The sequence below is a fragment of the Protopterus annectens genome, chromosome 2.part2 (genome assembly GCF_019279795.1).
Source record: "Protopterus annectens isolate FY-2018-M chromosome 2.part2, PAN1.0, whole genome shotgun sequence".
NCBI lineage: Eukaryota > Metazoa > Chordata > Ceratodontiformes > Protopteridae > Protopterus > Protopterus annectens.
Genome location: NC_056730.1, coordinates 555,203,154 through 555,219,317, shown reverse-complemented (window position 1 = coordinate 555,219,317; position 16,164 = coordinate 555,203,154). Strand labels below are relative to the sequence as shown.

General features: G+C 41.4%; 1 protein-coding gene across 4 annotated transcripts in view; it reads left to right on the top strand.

Annotated features, from left to right (window-relative positions):
- The window catches only part of RTKN (rhotekin), a 1,021,076-nt gene that overhangs the window by 846,028 nt on the left and 158,884 nt on the right, over nucleotides 1-16,164 (top strand). For all 4 annotated transcript variants that reach the window (XM_044064015.1, XM_044064017.1, XM_044064016.1 and 1 more), the window contains exon 10: nucleotides 8,838-9,003. In XM_044064015.1, the coding sequence (XP_043919950.1) occupies nucleotides 8,838-9,003 (166 nt within the window). The remainder of the gene's footprint in view (nucleotides 1-8,837; nucleotides 9,004-16,164) is intronic.

Genomic DNA, 16,164 nt, shown 5'->3' with positions numbered 1-16,164 from the left:
AAAAAGTAGTAAAGGGGGCAAAGCACGAGTCAAACGCACACAACCTGGTAAGATGCGTGCAAGCTAAAAATAACTTAAATAGTGTACATAAGTTATCTAATGGCCAGACACAGTGCTAGCAAACTACGAGGTTAACCCGGGTAAGACCATAAAACAGGCTTGGTCTGTTACAGTAGCCTACAACACTGTTTAAAACAAGAACCGAGCAGTCCTAACCATTTAAATGGAAGTAATATACAACTGGTAAACCCAAACCCGTACTCACAGATGTGAGATAGGCTACTACAACGCCACATGGTACGCCCAGTAATTAGTGCTGATGTCCCTTAACAAAACATGAATCAAAATACTATATAATTATGACAGCGTAGACAGCATATCATTTATGACCTAATAACCAAAAACACAGCTAAAGCCATACAGATTGTCCAGGCAATAAAGTTATGCAGTAAAACACGCAGCAACTTACAGAGTATGAGACGCTGGGACCAGGTACACACAGCAGCCGGGGGATCAGAACCTAATAATAAAGATGGCGGCTTGCCAGATAAGAGGGTTTTATAGGAGTAGAAAGGATGTGAGGTGGGAGAGGGAGGGGAAGAGAGAGGTGGCCAATAAGACCAGGAGGGGCTAGTAAGTTACACAAGCACAGATTATCAAGCGATTCTATTAAGGGGGGAGAACCAAGTTGGTGCAGACGGGGTTAAGTGAAAGTGGAGGTGAAGGTATTAAGTTGGGAGGGAATAGAGAAACGAGCAGGTACAGGCAGGGGTTGGAGTAGATAATATGGGTGAAGGCAGAAAGTATGATCTGGGGCAGATAGATTAAGGGGCTTAAAGACAAGTTCAGACAGGTAAGCGAGTAAGTCAGCAAAAACCTAACAGTAAGCAGCTAACTACTGGGTACTGTAGTTGAGAAGGTGTTGGTCTAGGGAGATAGGTAATAGTGGTGGTGAAGGTAAGTGGTAGTAGAGAGCAAAGCTAGCAGAAGGTAGTAGGTAGAGATAGGGCAAGAAGACAGTTCACAAGGCTGGGACAGAATTCTTTGGAGATCAGGAAAGGATGGAAGATTTAGGTGCTATCCTAGTTTAGATTGCCATCTAGTGGTCAGATGGAGTCATAACAACAGAGGCAAGTGAGCAGAGAGAGATGTTTCAAGGTTTAGGAAGGCTCCTAAGGATAGTTTCAGGAGATAGCCTAGGAGGGATAAAACATCTAAATGCTAGGGGATAGAGAGGGGAGAATGGCTGCTGGGTATCCTGGCTAAGGTAGCATATAATACATACACTAGATATTTAGCAAGTGTATAAATATTACCACTTTATTTGATAACACATACTTTCTTGCCTCCTAGTGAATAGGGTTCATTAAGCAGGACGGCAAGTGTTTGTGCTATAGAGGAGTTGTGTGGATTTGGTTTGCAGGGAGTCCTTCACCAGGTAGGTATGTTCATAAGGTATTAGAGTAGGATAGAAGTTTCAAACCTAGAAATAGTGGGGACAAGAAAAAAGAAATAGTGAAGGGGTAAGAAAGACATTTAAATGATAGGGTAATACACACAGAGCATGCAGTTTGAACAAGCTAACAGGTATTTAAAACTACAGTTGGGGTAGTACTCAGAGCAGTTGAGTTCATACACATAGAAACAGTTGAAAAACAATCATTGCAAAATGTACAGATACAAAGCAAGGTATATCAGCATCTATTCAAGCAAACATTTGAGAAACATTCATTGCAAAGGTAACAGATAGAAATGTAAGGCATCACAGCACCTATTCAAGCTAACAAAATGTACAGAGTACTCATACAAGTAGAGAATGGTCTAAGCAGTGTGCAACAGCCTAGCTAGGAAATACTTGAATAAAATGATATAGTATGGAGCTGGGTTCAGAGTGGTATATAAGCAGAAGCTAAGGTAGTTAATTACAAGAGAGGCTAGTGAGAAATAGATATGTGCAGTCCTAGCTTAAGCACCTTACCAAGCTAACATATAAGCAGGACAGTTGTATGCCATGCGATCAAGATAGTGAATAACTAATATATAATAGGTTCCATGGGGAGGCTATGTTAGTTAGTTGACTTATCAGTGCTGTATTAAAATTTAGCAGATACTACTATGTTTCTGAGCATACGCTCAGTTTGTAGTACTAGCCCAAGCACTGATACAGGCAGTCATAGAAGCTGGGACCCGATAAGCCCTGAGGCGAAAGAAAACATAGGCCGTTTCGCTTGTAAGCTGAGGAGCCGTGACACTAGATCTATCGTTCACGGACAGAGACAACTTTGCAGCGTTCCTTCACGTTTGGTAAAAACACGCTATTGTCTAGCATTCATTAGATAGAGTGGAGCAATAAATAGCTTACCTTATTGGAAAGCAACAGTTCTATCGTTCTCGGACAAAGACAACTTTGCAGCGCTCCTTCACTTTTGGGTAAAACACGCTATTGTCTAGCGTTCGCTAGATAGAGCGGAGCAATAGATAGCTTTCCTTATTGGAAAGCAACAGTTGTACACACTATTTCAATAGTTACTGTACTACAATGAATAGCTTTCTTTATTAGAAAGCAACAGATGTACACACTATTTCTCCAGTTAATGTACTTCAACTTTTATCAATAGCTCAGTATGATCAAGCGTTCAATAGTAAGCCTTGTAGACAGAGCAAAAAGTATGTTCTTTCCTAATTACATAATGAGCGAAGGCTCTGGTTCTATCACCTGTGGACAATGTCCACTTAGCGACACTCCTTAACTATTGGCAAATACACAATATCTATCGATCGCTAGATAGGGAACACAAAAAAAAAATCAATAAAAAATGCTTTGCTTTCAAGATATCGAAGCAGCAGAAAATAGCCACTTGTTCCTAAGTTACATTTGTAACCCCCCCCTCAATTTTAGATTATTTATAAAGCTATTCCTACAAGGGAATATGTTTCTGAAGTCTTTTAAGAAAGTGCCTTCCACACCATAGGATCTCAGCTAACACTGTTTCCTTTTAAATCAGATGCTGTGTTTTCTCTCAGTTGTATCTTTCGTAAAAAACTTTTAGTAGCCATTACCTCTGCCAGGAGAATTTTAGAACTTCATCATATGCAATACGATTTTCTCATCTTCAACAAGGACAGAGCTACACTTTATGCTAACTCTTTCTTTTTGCCTAAAGTAGTGACTGAGGTACCTTCAAATCAGAGTGTTTACCTAGCTGTTTTTTAGGGTCCATGTTAAATATTCGAACATTCAAAATGTCGAACGTTACATGGTCAAGACCAAATGTTTGACATTTGGATGTTCGAATATCAAATAAAAAAAAAAAAAAAAAGAAAAACACACCTTAACAGTGTTGGCAGGGGGCAAGACCCTCTGCACCCCTCACAACCCCCCTACTTAAATATACCAACTCCGAGACCGCACTTCAGTGCAGAAAAGGGAAATTCTCCCATTCTGCACCGTACAGCGCCATTGAAAGTCAATCTTCGAACACCTGAAATTTCAAACTTTTGGTCTTGACCATGTAACGTTCGAAATTTTATGTGTTTGAAGAATTGACATAGACCCGTTTTTTACACTACCTGAAAAACAGAGGGGGAATGATCTTTCTTTCCATAGACATGCATAGACAGCAGATATATTATATAGATAAAGCAAAAGAAAGAAGAAAAATAGACCAGTTATTTATATCCCATACACAAAGTAGTGAAGATAGATCTGTTTTCAAGCAAACAGTTTTGAAGCGGATAGGTAATTATATCTTCTGCTGCTATTCACTCCATGGTAAGACTGCTTTGGGAAAATTAGGTCACATTGTACTGGAATCCCTACAGTCACTACTTTAACTCTAGAGTGAGCGTCCACCAAGTCTTATCTACTTACCATCCCCCTCTTTCACTCTTACAAGGCATTGTTTGTTCCAAAGTTGACCTAACATTTGTAGAGATAGCATAGTAGGGCCTTCCTGGTCAGGAGTCCAATTCATTCAGGGTCCTTTTCTTACTCTGGCCTCAGGCCTCAATACTAGTTGGAACCAGGGCAAGGAAAACTAAAGATGGTATGGGCAGTCAACTGTCTTATACCACTGATTTGCTGGTGTCCAGGTAGGATGGTGTCTGTCTGACCAGGATTGGGAAGGCTGCAGGGCTTTGGAAGTTAGGTCAAACTTTGGTTCTTCTGTAACAGAACGACCAGAGGTTAATACCGCTGCAGCAGTGGACATAAACATGTGCAATTATAGTTAAGTTATAGTTAACACTACATTGCATAATGGCATGCGAATGAAGGTACACAGACTAGTGGGTGCATTATGAGATACAAATGTATGCCTCTGATTGCAGGTCTCAGTTCGTAGTCAGAAGGTGCATTTGGTGTGTTTCAAGTTTTACTTTTTTATAATAGTGAACAGCATGTAGAAAATGAAGGTGCTCAGTGCAGCAACACATTTCAAAATCTAGCAAATTTTTACTCTAAAAGCTGTCATCTCATACCTGACAACCTGATACAATGGAAGGCAGTGTGACTGAAAACAGTACTGGCAGTGGAATACATACCACCAGCTAACCAATCATAACTTGACATATTGAATTCATGCACAGAGAGAGAGAGAGATGTCATACAGGTGTTGTCTGACTTGTGTCACCCTAAATAGGTTTGGGAGGAATGCAGACTTCCCACACTGATGGGTATCAGTATGTGTAGCTCTTCCCGTACTTACTACAGGGACCTTGTAGCGATAAGCAGGGGATGCACTGGCTGTGTATCAAAAGTGTCAGCCGATAAAACACTCATTACATTTCTCAGTACGCTACTTCCTTATGTGAATGAACATATATGTTTCCTCAGCACACTAGGGGAGGCAGCCCCCAGTGATACTGGCCAACCCCTCCCCAAGAAGTACTGCATGTGACAGATTGCATTCATGTGGCAATAAATCCCCCAGCTAATGTCTGTGGATAATGACATGTCAGTTAAGACTGCCATTTAATTAACTGTTAGGTAGCATGTAACGCACATGGGTTGCATGCTAATTTGTCTCTGCAGCACCCTGGCAAAGTTATCACTCATTGGGCATGTGTGTCATATATATTGCCATTTCCTGGTTAGGGAAGTTCCACAGGACTACCTAGTAGGTAACTGTAGACACTGTAGGAAGCAATCATATTTACTGGGGTTGGGACGGTGGCCTAATGGTTAAGGTGTTTGTCTTGCAAGCACAAGGTGCAGGGTTTGAGTCTTACAAGGGATAATTGGCTAGGCTTAAAATGGCTCGCAAGGGCAGTTAGCTTAGTACTAAACTATGAACCTATGAAATACAGTGTATACACACATCTCACTCTCTGTATGTTTCTTTATGTACTTACTGTGTTTTAGGAGATGCAGAATACCTAGTGGCTGTCAGTGCCCCAAAACAACCCCCAACAGCAGTACTTCATGACCCATGTGGAAACCAGCAACACCACTGAGTGTGTATTCAGCGTGATGTACAAGCATATGTCTGGAGGGGCTGTGCAATTTGTCTCTGCCACCATTTTCCAGATGTTTATAGATGCTGTATATTACCCAAGATGATGACCAGGAAGCATGCACACCAGGCATGCTCAAGGGAACATCTGATGCCACTGTAGCCAGTTCACCAAAAGCATCCATCAGTGATAGTAAGTGTGAGAAACAGCATGCAGCAGCCACATCATGCTACCCCAAATATGATGGACACAGTATGTGGCAGCATAGGCAAATGGTGGCATCTAGTCCAGCTCTATAAGCCTGTAATAGGCACAAAATGACAGTATAGTGTCACACGGAACAAACACATTGTCTTCAGTGTTACCAAAAGCCTAGGCCAGGCAGCACATAGTTGAGTCACACTATGCATTTGATATTTACATGTACCCCATACAGGAGAGAGCATACAGTGAGTCACAGTCATTGCCTTTTGCAGATGTGACAGGAGACACAATAATACATACTTGACAGCATAACCTGGTTGAGAGGGCATGTCACTGGATGTGGACATGGGTGTTTTGTATCAAGTTGTCTACTGTGTCGTATGCATTAGCTTTTTGGACAGGGAGGGAATCCCACTTGAGGACTGACTGGGATGAGGTGGCATGATAGGAATGTAGCCAGAAAGGTGTGTCACTGTGTGACCCTGATCTGTGGTCACTGTTCAGTGGGACTACAGATCCCCTGCATCAGAGATGTTGTGCAGCTGCAGAATGGAGTCTGTATATATGCTGCAGGGAGAGTATTTCACTGCTGGTTGCTAGTATTCATTACCACTTACTGTATGAGGTGATGGTGTAAGAGATCCCTACACTTGCAAGAGCAGAATGTGCACCCTTCAATGTTCTCCTTGTGTATATATCTGCCCCACAATATAAACAACACTGATGTACAGGTCAGTGTTGATAACATTTGCTGTCCTTTGTACATAGGTGGATGCAGCATGAAGACTGACATCATCTATGGACTCCATGGCCTCACAAAAGCATTGGCAGTGATAGGTGACATCCTTCCAGAAGCAATGTGTCACACCAGTCATCTTCATTTTAGCATGAGTAGTCGCAGTCTATGCCCGGATGATAGCCCTGCATGACTGACCCCCTTACATCAACTGCATCACTTGTCAGCTGTGACATGTGTGGCACTGGGATTCCTTGCTATGCTGCTGTATGGTCGTTGTACCCGCATCCAGAATTTGATTAGAGGCTTGGGTGCCTGACATAGCTGGCAGGGATGATGGGCTGGCCAATCCTGTGGGGAAGGATATGTGCTGTAAAAAACCGAACTCTCAAGGTGTACTGGAGGCCAAATGTTGAGAAGATCGCTAGGCTGAGATATATTGGTGGGCATGGCTAAGCTAAGACCTAGAGTGGATGCGTTTTCATTGGTCACACCATACGCCTTGCCCAGCTTCCTCCACAAAAAGCCAGCATACAGGGAGAAGTTGTAGGGATTGCAACAGTCTTGTTACCAATGCATGTGAAACTGCAGGCTGCTAACTCCACTCTGTGCTTCTGTCCTATACTATCAAATGATGGCCTCAGCTGGTGGTCATATAGTACAGTGTCACAATTCCTAATTCCCTTCCCTCCTATCAGGCAGCATAAGGAGAGAGAGAGCAGAGGTGCCATGTAAGAGCAGTCCAGTAACTGATGGTCATCTTGAGGCAGGGATCTCAAAGAAAAAAAAAGCTTACTGTTTTTAGAGGAATGTTCTTAAGTATAAGCATGTACTTCATTTACAAATGAGCATTTCATTATAATTACTTTCTCAATGATCTTCCAGTTTATTTAAGTGGTCTTTAACTCCATGCATAGGTTACACTAAACATTTTTGGAGTTTCACCTTAACCGATGATGCACTCCTTTTTATACATGTATGCAGGTAACCCACAGCATGGTCCTGAAATCCTGTGGTGCTAGGATTGTGTAGTAGAACCTCATGTTGCTGTAAGCATACTTAGTTTTATGCAGTTGTATTGTTAGAAGGTACATAATGCTCACCAAACTTTTTTTTTTTTGTTGTTCTCATTCTGTTTCATTCTTTCTAGCTTACTTCACTAAGTTTACCAGCTTCTTCTACAGTCCCAGGAGTATCTCCATTCTAAGGCTTGGACTGGTATGGAACTTAAGGGCATCCTGAGAGGGTCAGGCCATTGTTAGCTTCTACCTGTGTAGTTATTTTTTTCAGTTTTGCCCTACCCATTGATTTCCTCCCCTCACCTGCATTTGCTTGTTATATCCAAGGACTACTCCCCATGTATAGAACACACTTCCTTAAAGGGAATTCATAGACAAATACCTCCACGACCAGGATATGCACACCTATCCTTCCTAGCACCTCAGATACCTGGCCCACTACTTGAACCTGGGTCACATTGGACATAGTCAGGCTTTTATCCTTCTTCAACACAGTGCTGGCTGCCAACTAATAATATCGGGTATTGCCATATGTAAGTTTGTGTAGAGCTTAGTTATAAGGACTGATGATTCTATTTCTTTGTTAACCTGAGTAAGTCTATCTGCCGAAGTATCTAATTTCAGGGTCTACCTGGAAGTAAGATGTGGCTAAGTGTAGTATGTGGTAAAAACTCAGAAATCAAACACAAGATGAACTTTGAAGGGTGCCACCAGCTCACTGCACACTTCAAATACATTATTGTAGGTATTTTTCCACCTTTGGAGATCTGTAGGGTTTTGCTTGGTTTGTACTGTTTTTAATCATTAGTGGCTGACTTACTGAGTAGGCAAAGTACCACATTTATAGTTTAATCATCCTAGCTGAGCACCAGGTGTTTGCAATGTACTCACTGCAGCTGATTTCTAGACAGTTTAAAACTTGTATCCATATCTGGCTAGAAAAACCTAGATAACTACAGAAACAACCAATATAAACCAAAGATATTATTCTACTTTTCCATTCTTTAAATTTGTAAACAAAGTGAACCCATGAAACACAAGTATAGTTTTGTCAGTGACAAAAATAAGAGCATGGGCTGATTGCTTGCACTCTTTTCAGTCACATGAGCCAATCATATTGCATTGATAAATAACTGCTACATGCATGCTTACAATATGTAATAGGATATTTAGACTGCAGAACTAGAAAATAATAAAGTTGATAGGAGGTGGAAAAATATATGAGGTTGCAGCTTGTCATACTTGACATGAACCTTTGCAGCGACTTTTGAAATTTAATTCGATTTTGAATGCAAAGTATGGGTTGTTTATTGAGAACACTACATTTACCTGAATGGGTGAAAAGAAATCGTATGCTTGTAGTGGTGCAAATGAAAGCTAATTGTGAATGCTGTAAAAGTATCTCTTATTTCTTCTGATAATAGGAGACTTCCATACGATCAACAGATAAAGATCTAAAATGCACAGACCATAGGATATCAATAACCAACAGATATGGAGGGGAGAATGTCACACACATACTGAGGTCAGAGAGCAGAGAGGAAGTCAAACGGTGGATGGGGGCCTTTCGACAGCATCGTTATGATATCAGTAAGTCACATAAGCTTTAAATGCATGACTGATTTCTACATACCATACTTTTGCTGTAGGAAGTAGAGCGAATTAAGTTATTACACATGCTTGTTTTTAAAGTGCCAACGCCTGAGAACAGTTTTGCTTTATGAGTAAAGCATTTGTGTTGTATGTTGATAGATCAAGGTAATGAGTAAGCAGTGAAACCATATGGGAAGACCATGTTTGGGGAAGGCCTTGTAGGTGCTGAGGCACTTCCTGAAAGAGGTGCGAGACCTCACTGACTTAGTTAAGGGGTGACCCAGAAGTGATGGTGATTTTCTTACTAGACATTATTAGTGTGCTTTGCAGAGCCATCATCCATTTTATATCGTGTGTAGGCAGGCAGGAGATAAATCCAGTATGAATGCACTGAGCTGTCCATGTCAGAGCTGTTGACTTTCCTACATCTTACCTAGTGTCAGTGTCTGCAGGCAGTGTGTGAAATGGTAACTAGTCTTGAAAACCCAAAATCGTGATTAAAGCGCAATATTGCAGCATCGTCTGGAAGAGTGAAGTAAATGAAAGGCCTATATATCAGTTAACAAATAGCAGTAAAAGCTAACCGGTTTCCTTGATTTCTTTAAGTAACTTGATCCTTCCCATTGATCCAGGCACAGGGGAAGAAAAACATATAAAGCACCTTACCAGCTAGAGACAGCTTCTATAGCTTCAAAGAATATGAATGAAAACAATGAGGCTGCCATGCCATCTGTTAATAAATGCCATTACAGCATTTAATATTAAAGTATTTATGTAAGCAGTAAGTATTTCTGCAGCACAATCACAAACATGGCTGACTTTCCCAAGAAAATGAGAAATTAATGCCATTTATCATTCCTTCCAGTCAGCAATGCCAGCCATCCCATCAATCTAGCCAGCCATTTTTCTAAACCACTTGTTCTGGTAAAGATTGGTCAGATTGATAGCATGCTGAATAGGACAGACTAGGTTTCCCTATCTATAAAAATAGTCTCCAGTTCATTCCTATAAGGTCCACAGGCATTTCTAAGCAAACTGAATCTGCTCCAGGGTTGCTTCCAATGGAATATGGTTGGTATACCTCACAGAGGAGGTGCCCAGCAGGCATCCTTACTAGATGCCCAAGCCACCTCAGCTCATTTGTAACAATCAGAGGACCAGCATCACTACTCTGAGATCCTCCCAGATTGCCTAACTCCTTATTCTGTCATGGACAATGAAACAAGCAACCCTGCTAAGGAACCTCATGTCCACCATTTGAGTCTGTGATCTCATCATTCTAATGCCCATCATGTGGATCTATGATCTCATTATTCTAATGCCCACCATTTGAATTGTGATCTCATCCTTCAGATGTCCACCATTTGGATCTGTGATCTCATCCTTGTGGCCACTAATCAAAGCTTATGTTCAATAATGAGGACTAGGACATAGAGAACAGGCTGGGAGCTTTGTCAACTTATATTTCATAACTACAGCTCAGTACAGTGCCAGTTTTTCAATCATCACTGCACCCATCTACTTTTGGTTAGTCTCTCAGTACCATCGGCCCTATTTTTTATTTATTTTATTTATAATGTGCTATCCAGTTCAATGGGCTCATCCATGGACAGTTGTCAGCTGCAAGTCAGGCCACAATAGAAAAAGCGGAATATTTATGCAGACATTTTAATATAACCAGTCAATTAACCTGTTTTGGGGACAAGGGAAGAAACAGAATTATCTACAGAAAAACAGCACTGACATGGAGAGAACATGCAGATTGTAATTTCACAGCAGAAGTCAGACTTGAACTCAGATCTTACCAGTCAGCATTCATGCTACCTGTAGCCATGTAAAAGACCCTGAGATGGTTAAATTCCTGCATTGGAGGTGTCTGCTTCCATCTCAGCTGTCTGGCAGTTGGTGCAGAGGGCTAAGGCTGTGAATTGTAGTTCCTGTAGTACAGGGTTTGATTCCTATAGCTCTCATTTACCAACTGTGTGACCTTGAGTAAGTCAGTTAATCAAATGTTGCTCCTGCATTGATTCCTGAAAAAGACTGTGTGTTCAGCAGACTGGTCTGGTTAACAAATGAGTACTGTTGTAAATGTACTAATGGTTAACTGCAGGAAATTGCATGCTATATGCTACACTTCCTTTTAAAAGGTCTCAGAGTAAAGACCTCAGGGGGACTGGTAACATCGCCAATACCTGTGTTGTGTAGAGAGCACCGTAATGAATGTCCAAATGTTACATTATGCTAGAAGTGAAGACATACATTTGCAAAAATGAATAAGTACATTGTTTGAAAGTGTGTGTTTAGAGGCACAGAAGCATAATTTGCAGTCAGAGAAACATCCCAAATGCTACCACAAGGAATTATTTTGCAATATACTAGAAAACTGGAAACACTGGATTTGGAAGGTCTCTTCCTTTCACCTTGATGGTTTCCATCACCACTAGTGTTCAACAGCAGGCCCTTTGGCTAGCAAAAACTTACCACAGCCATTCTTATCAAAGTCATTGGGAGCTACGAAATGCAGCAGCAAAGCAAAAGGATAAAAAATGGTTATCCAATTTATTATGTGTTTTTTATGTGTTTTGAAAACAGACTTGAAAGATTCATTTTTGACATCTATTTCTAAAACACAGCAAATAGTCTTATGACTGACAACCTGGACATAATCCTTTAACATGGAATTTGTGACAATATTAAGTTCTTCTGTGCTCAGCTTCTGGAAGCTGTTTAGCAGCTCTGCATGTCAGTAAAAATACAGCTGTATTAAGTTCTTACACATTTTCAGATATACAACTGAATGGATATATTGCTGCCACGTACACTAGTTTAGGTACATTTAAGTGTTTTCTCTTTGGCACAACAGATTCCCTTTCTGGACATTACCTTTCTTACTCAGTTATTCCAAGTATGTCCCCTACTGAGGCTGGTTAAGCTCTTATACTTTGGAATTATGAGTGCTTTCTCATTGGAAGACACACCCCTTGAATATTGTTTTTTTAAGTAAATATTTATAAATAACATAATGTAATGATTATATCTGTATCTAATTTATATGACTCTGTAATATGAGACTGTCTCTTCATCAAACAACCAAACGTTTGAAACAAAAGTATGAATCCCAAAAGATTGAAACCTGCTTTTTAGTGCTGTAAAAATGTTCTTTTTAATAGTGGTTTTGCTGGCAGCTTTTTGTATAAGATTGTGTTGCGGGGGGGGGGGGGGGGTAAAGAAAATTCCCATTGCCCTGTAGTTGTGCAATCTTAGAGATGGTATATATAACATTAATTTTAATTTGTGTAGTTTTCAGTCATCTTAGATTCATTCAGAAATGATTGTTCTTTTTAGTTTACACTTTTGAGCATTTGGTATATATATATATATATATATATATATATATATATATATATATATATATAGAGTTGTCCTCTATATGATCGAACATGTGCCAGAATCCGTCATATCACATATGCACTCAAGTCTCTCAACAACGAGTACTGTTATGACTGTCATAGTCCATGTTGGCATTACTGACTTGAGACGTACCTCTCTGGACTGTATGAAGAGAGAGATGACTGAGTTCGCTGATAATATGTCCCAGGCAGGTATGTCCCTAGCCTTAAGCAGCATTCTGCTGTCACCTAGAATGATGCTTCAATACAAACAGAAAATGATTGACTTTAACAATTGGCTTAGTTTCTGGTGTCATTCCAGGGGGATTCAATACTTGGCAGCCTCGGAAGATATGATAGACCACGATGCTTTGCCATAGATGGCCTGCATGTGTCTTACCTGGGCTTCAGGCTTCTGGCAAAGGCTCTTGCCTCCCCTATAGTGCCTTTTTTTAGGAAAAGGGTAAGAGATTAAAACTACCAAGATAAACATTTCAAAAAAACACAAATTAAAGGTCATGCTGCTAAATGCTAGGAGTCTAAACATGAAACTGCAGTCATTGCAAGCATTCCTAACCCTGGAAAATGCTGACATCTGTGCAGTCATAGAAACCTGATTCAAAGCTGTGGAGAGCACCCCAACGTACCTGGTTACTCATCCTATCATACATTCAGACCACAAACTGTGCGCAGTAAAGCTAAATGAGGTGGAGTTTCAATATACATTAAATTCATACACACCTCCCGGCTGGTGAAACAGTATGACACACAGGAGACACTCCAGGTGTAGTTAACCATTGACACGACCCCTATTCAAATCATAGCTAGCCACCAGAACCCAAATCTGACTCAAGATGACAAATCCGCCTATTTAGACCTGTTCAACTCTATCAAGGTTCAACCCTTTACCCTGATCCTAAATGACATTAACTTCCCAAACATAGACTGGAAGAACTACTCATGCAGGAACACAAATGCCCAGAGATTCCTTGATTTTGTTAATGCAAATGCCTTGAAACAGCTAGTCGATATCCCCACAAGAGGTGATGATATCTCAGACTTGGTATTAACCAACATGAGTAACCATTGCAGCATCCATATAGTATCATCCTCCCTGATAAGATCCAACCACAAAGTGGTCACTTTTGAAGCCACCCCCCCCCCCCCAAGCAAGGATCAGACATAAAAACTTCTCCAAAGCTGATTACAGCCTCCTGAGGGATGGTATAAACAGCTCCACAGCTCCTTCCCCCTCTGTAGGAACTGGCACCAATATAAAAAACTACACCAGAGCACTATACGAGCATTTATACTGATGCATGGAATCAGGAATATCCGACAGGACTAAATCGTCCTCTGCAAGGAAGAGTAAACCTGTCTGGTGGACATCTGCAATAAATGAACTCTATAACAAAAGGAAAAAAATCCTGTCCAAGACCAAGAAGGACAGGTGCCCAATTGGAAGCAATGTTTCCTTAGCCTGAACAAGCAAATAAGAACACTAGTGAAATCCTCCAAAGCAAACTTTGAGTCCAAATTGGCCACTTATACTAAAGACAATCATAAGGCCTTATTCACATATGTCTGCAACTGCAAAGGAAGCACCCAGATCTGTTCAGAACTGGTGGTCAAGGACAACACATATACAAATGCCGTAGATATAGCAAACTTGCTGGCTGACAGATTCATCGAAAACTTACTCCTCTGTCCCCCATCAGTAAATCAGGACATCCCCAGTAGCTGCCCCCTTTCCCTTATATCTAGGGGAACAGGTCATCACTGCTCTCTCAAAGGCAAAAAATACAGCCTCCATGGGACCCAGTAACATCCCAGGGTGCATCCTACGTGAACTCATGCAGGAACTTGCAGCACCATTAGGCACCATAGTCAGCCAAAGCCTAAGTACTGGCTTCATCCCAGCTGAGTGGAGGACAGCCATGTCATCCCTTTACACAAAGGTGGAGCATCTGCTGATCTGGAAAATTATAGACCCATCAGCCTAACTAGCCTGATCTCCAAGGCCATGGAATGGATTATCATGGACCTCATTAACAAGGACATTGGCAATCTCCAAACACTTGATCCCACACAGTTTGGCTTCATCAAGGGGAGGTCATGTCTGCTAAATTTGATCAACTTCTTTGAGTCAGTCACTAAAGCCATGGAAGAAGGGAAGATGGTGCTCACCGCCTACCTTGACCTGACCAAAGCCTTTGACACTATTCCCCCACTTGGGCATAATAGATAAACTCTCTCAACTAGGCATCAATCCATATGTTACCAGATGGGTAGCAAACTGGTTTACTGATAGAACCCACATAGTCAAAATAGAGGAAGCCACATCAAGCAGTAGACCTGTAACGAGCGGTGTACCCCAGGTTTCAGTCTTGGAACCTCTGTTATTTGGAATATACTTTTCTGAGGTTCAGGCCAAAACCAGAGGGCTATGGCTGACCAAGTTTGCAGATGACTGCAAGCTGGATGCTGTCATCAATTCACCTAGTGATGTGGACATCCTCCAAGAGGGTCTCACTCAAGGGTCTATATTATAACCGCTAAACTTCACTTACGCGAATACAGAAACATCAACACATATTGAGTAAACTGCGAAAACACCGAATGTCCTGAAGTGCGAAATTCAAAATGTCGAATCGGCACAGTTGGCCAACCCCACCACCCGCTATGTACTACCTATCCAAACAAAATAAATAATCCACAAACATACACTTAGCAAAACCCTACTTCTAACCCTAAACTAAACCTTACATATACTACTATGTATGCACTTACCTTAACCCGCACCCTAACCCTAAGGTCCGTAACTATTGCACACTTACCTTAAGGAGCTGTACCAGAGAAGGGCCAACTATGACAATTCGACATTTTGAATTTCACACTTCAGGATGTTCGGCGTTTTTGTGGCACACTCAATGTGTGTCGATGTTTCTGTATTCGCATAACTGAGGTTTCGTGGTTGTAATAGGTAACCCTCACTCAGACAAATGACTGGTGCCAGAAACATGGCCTCAAGCTGAATACCAAAAGATGCATCATCATCCCCTTTGGGGAGAGTGACATCCCCACAAACTATCACATTAATAACAATGTCCTAAGCATGCAGCCAGTCGTGAGGGATTTGGGCACCCAGGTTGATAGCAACCTGACTTTTCACCACCATGTTGCTTCCGATATACGGAAAGCCTTCTACATGGCTCACCTCATAAGTAAGGGTATCTCATCCAGGGACAAGGATGTCATAACATCCCTGTATTCTTTTCTTATAAGGCCCATTATTGAGTACAACACCCCTTTCAAAGCATATGCAGCAGCTGGAGAGATCACAGAGGTTCCTCACCAGGAGAATTCAGGGCCTCAAACATCTATCATACACAGATAGGCTAAAAGCTATATCCCTCTACTCAGTTTCATGCAGACTCCTCAGAGGTGACCTCTGTCTGGCATACAAGGCGATCACGGACCCTACCTTGATGGGACTGCTGCATATCCGCAAATCAAGTTCCACTCGAGTAACTCGCATGCATGGCCTCAACCTGGTCTGTAACATCAACAAGACTTGTTGGTGGGACAGATTTGTATCCCAGAGACTCCTCCATCTATGGAATAGACTTCCTCTCCAAATCTTTACCCCTTTTTAAGCGCAACCTGGATAACTGGATGGGAAACAGAAAATATACCCCTGGGATTTCACCCGTGTCCCTGCTGGACAGGGGCATCGGGTGCTGATTTGTCTAAACATGGGCTAAACTCT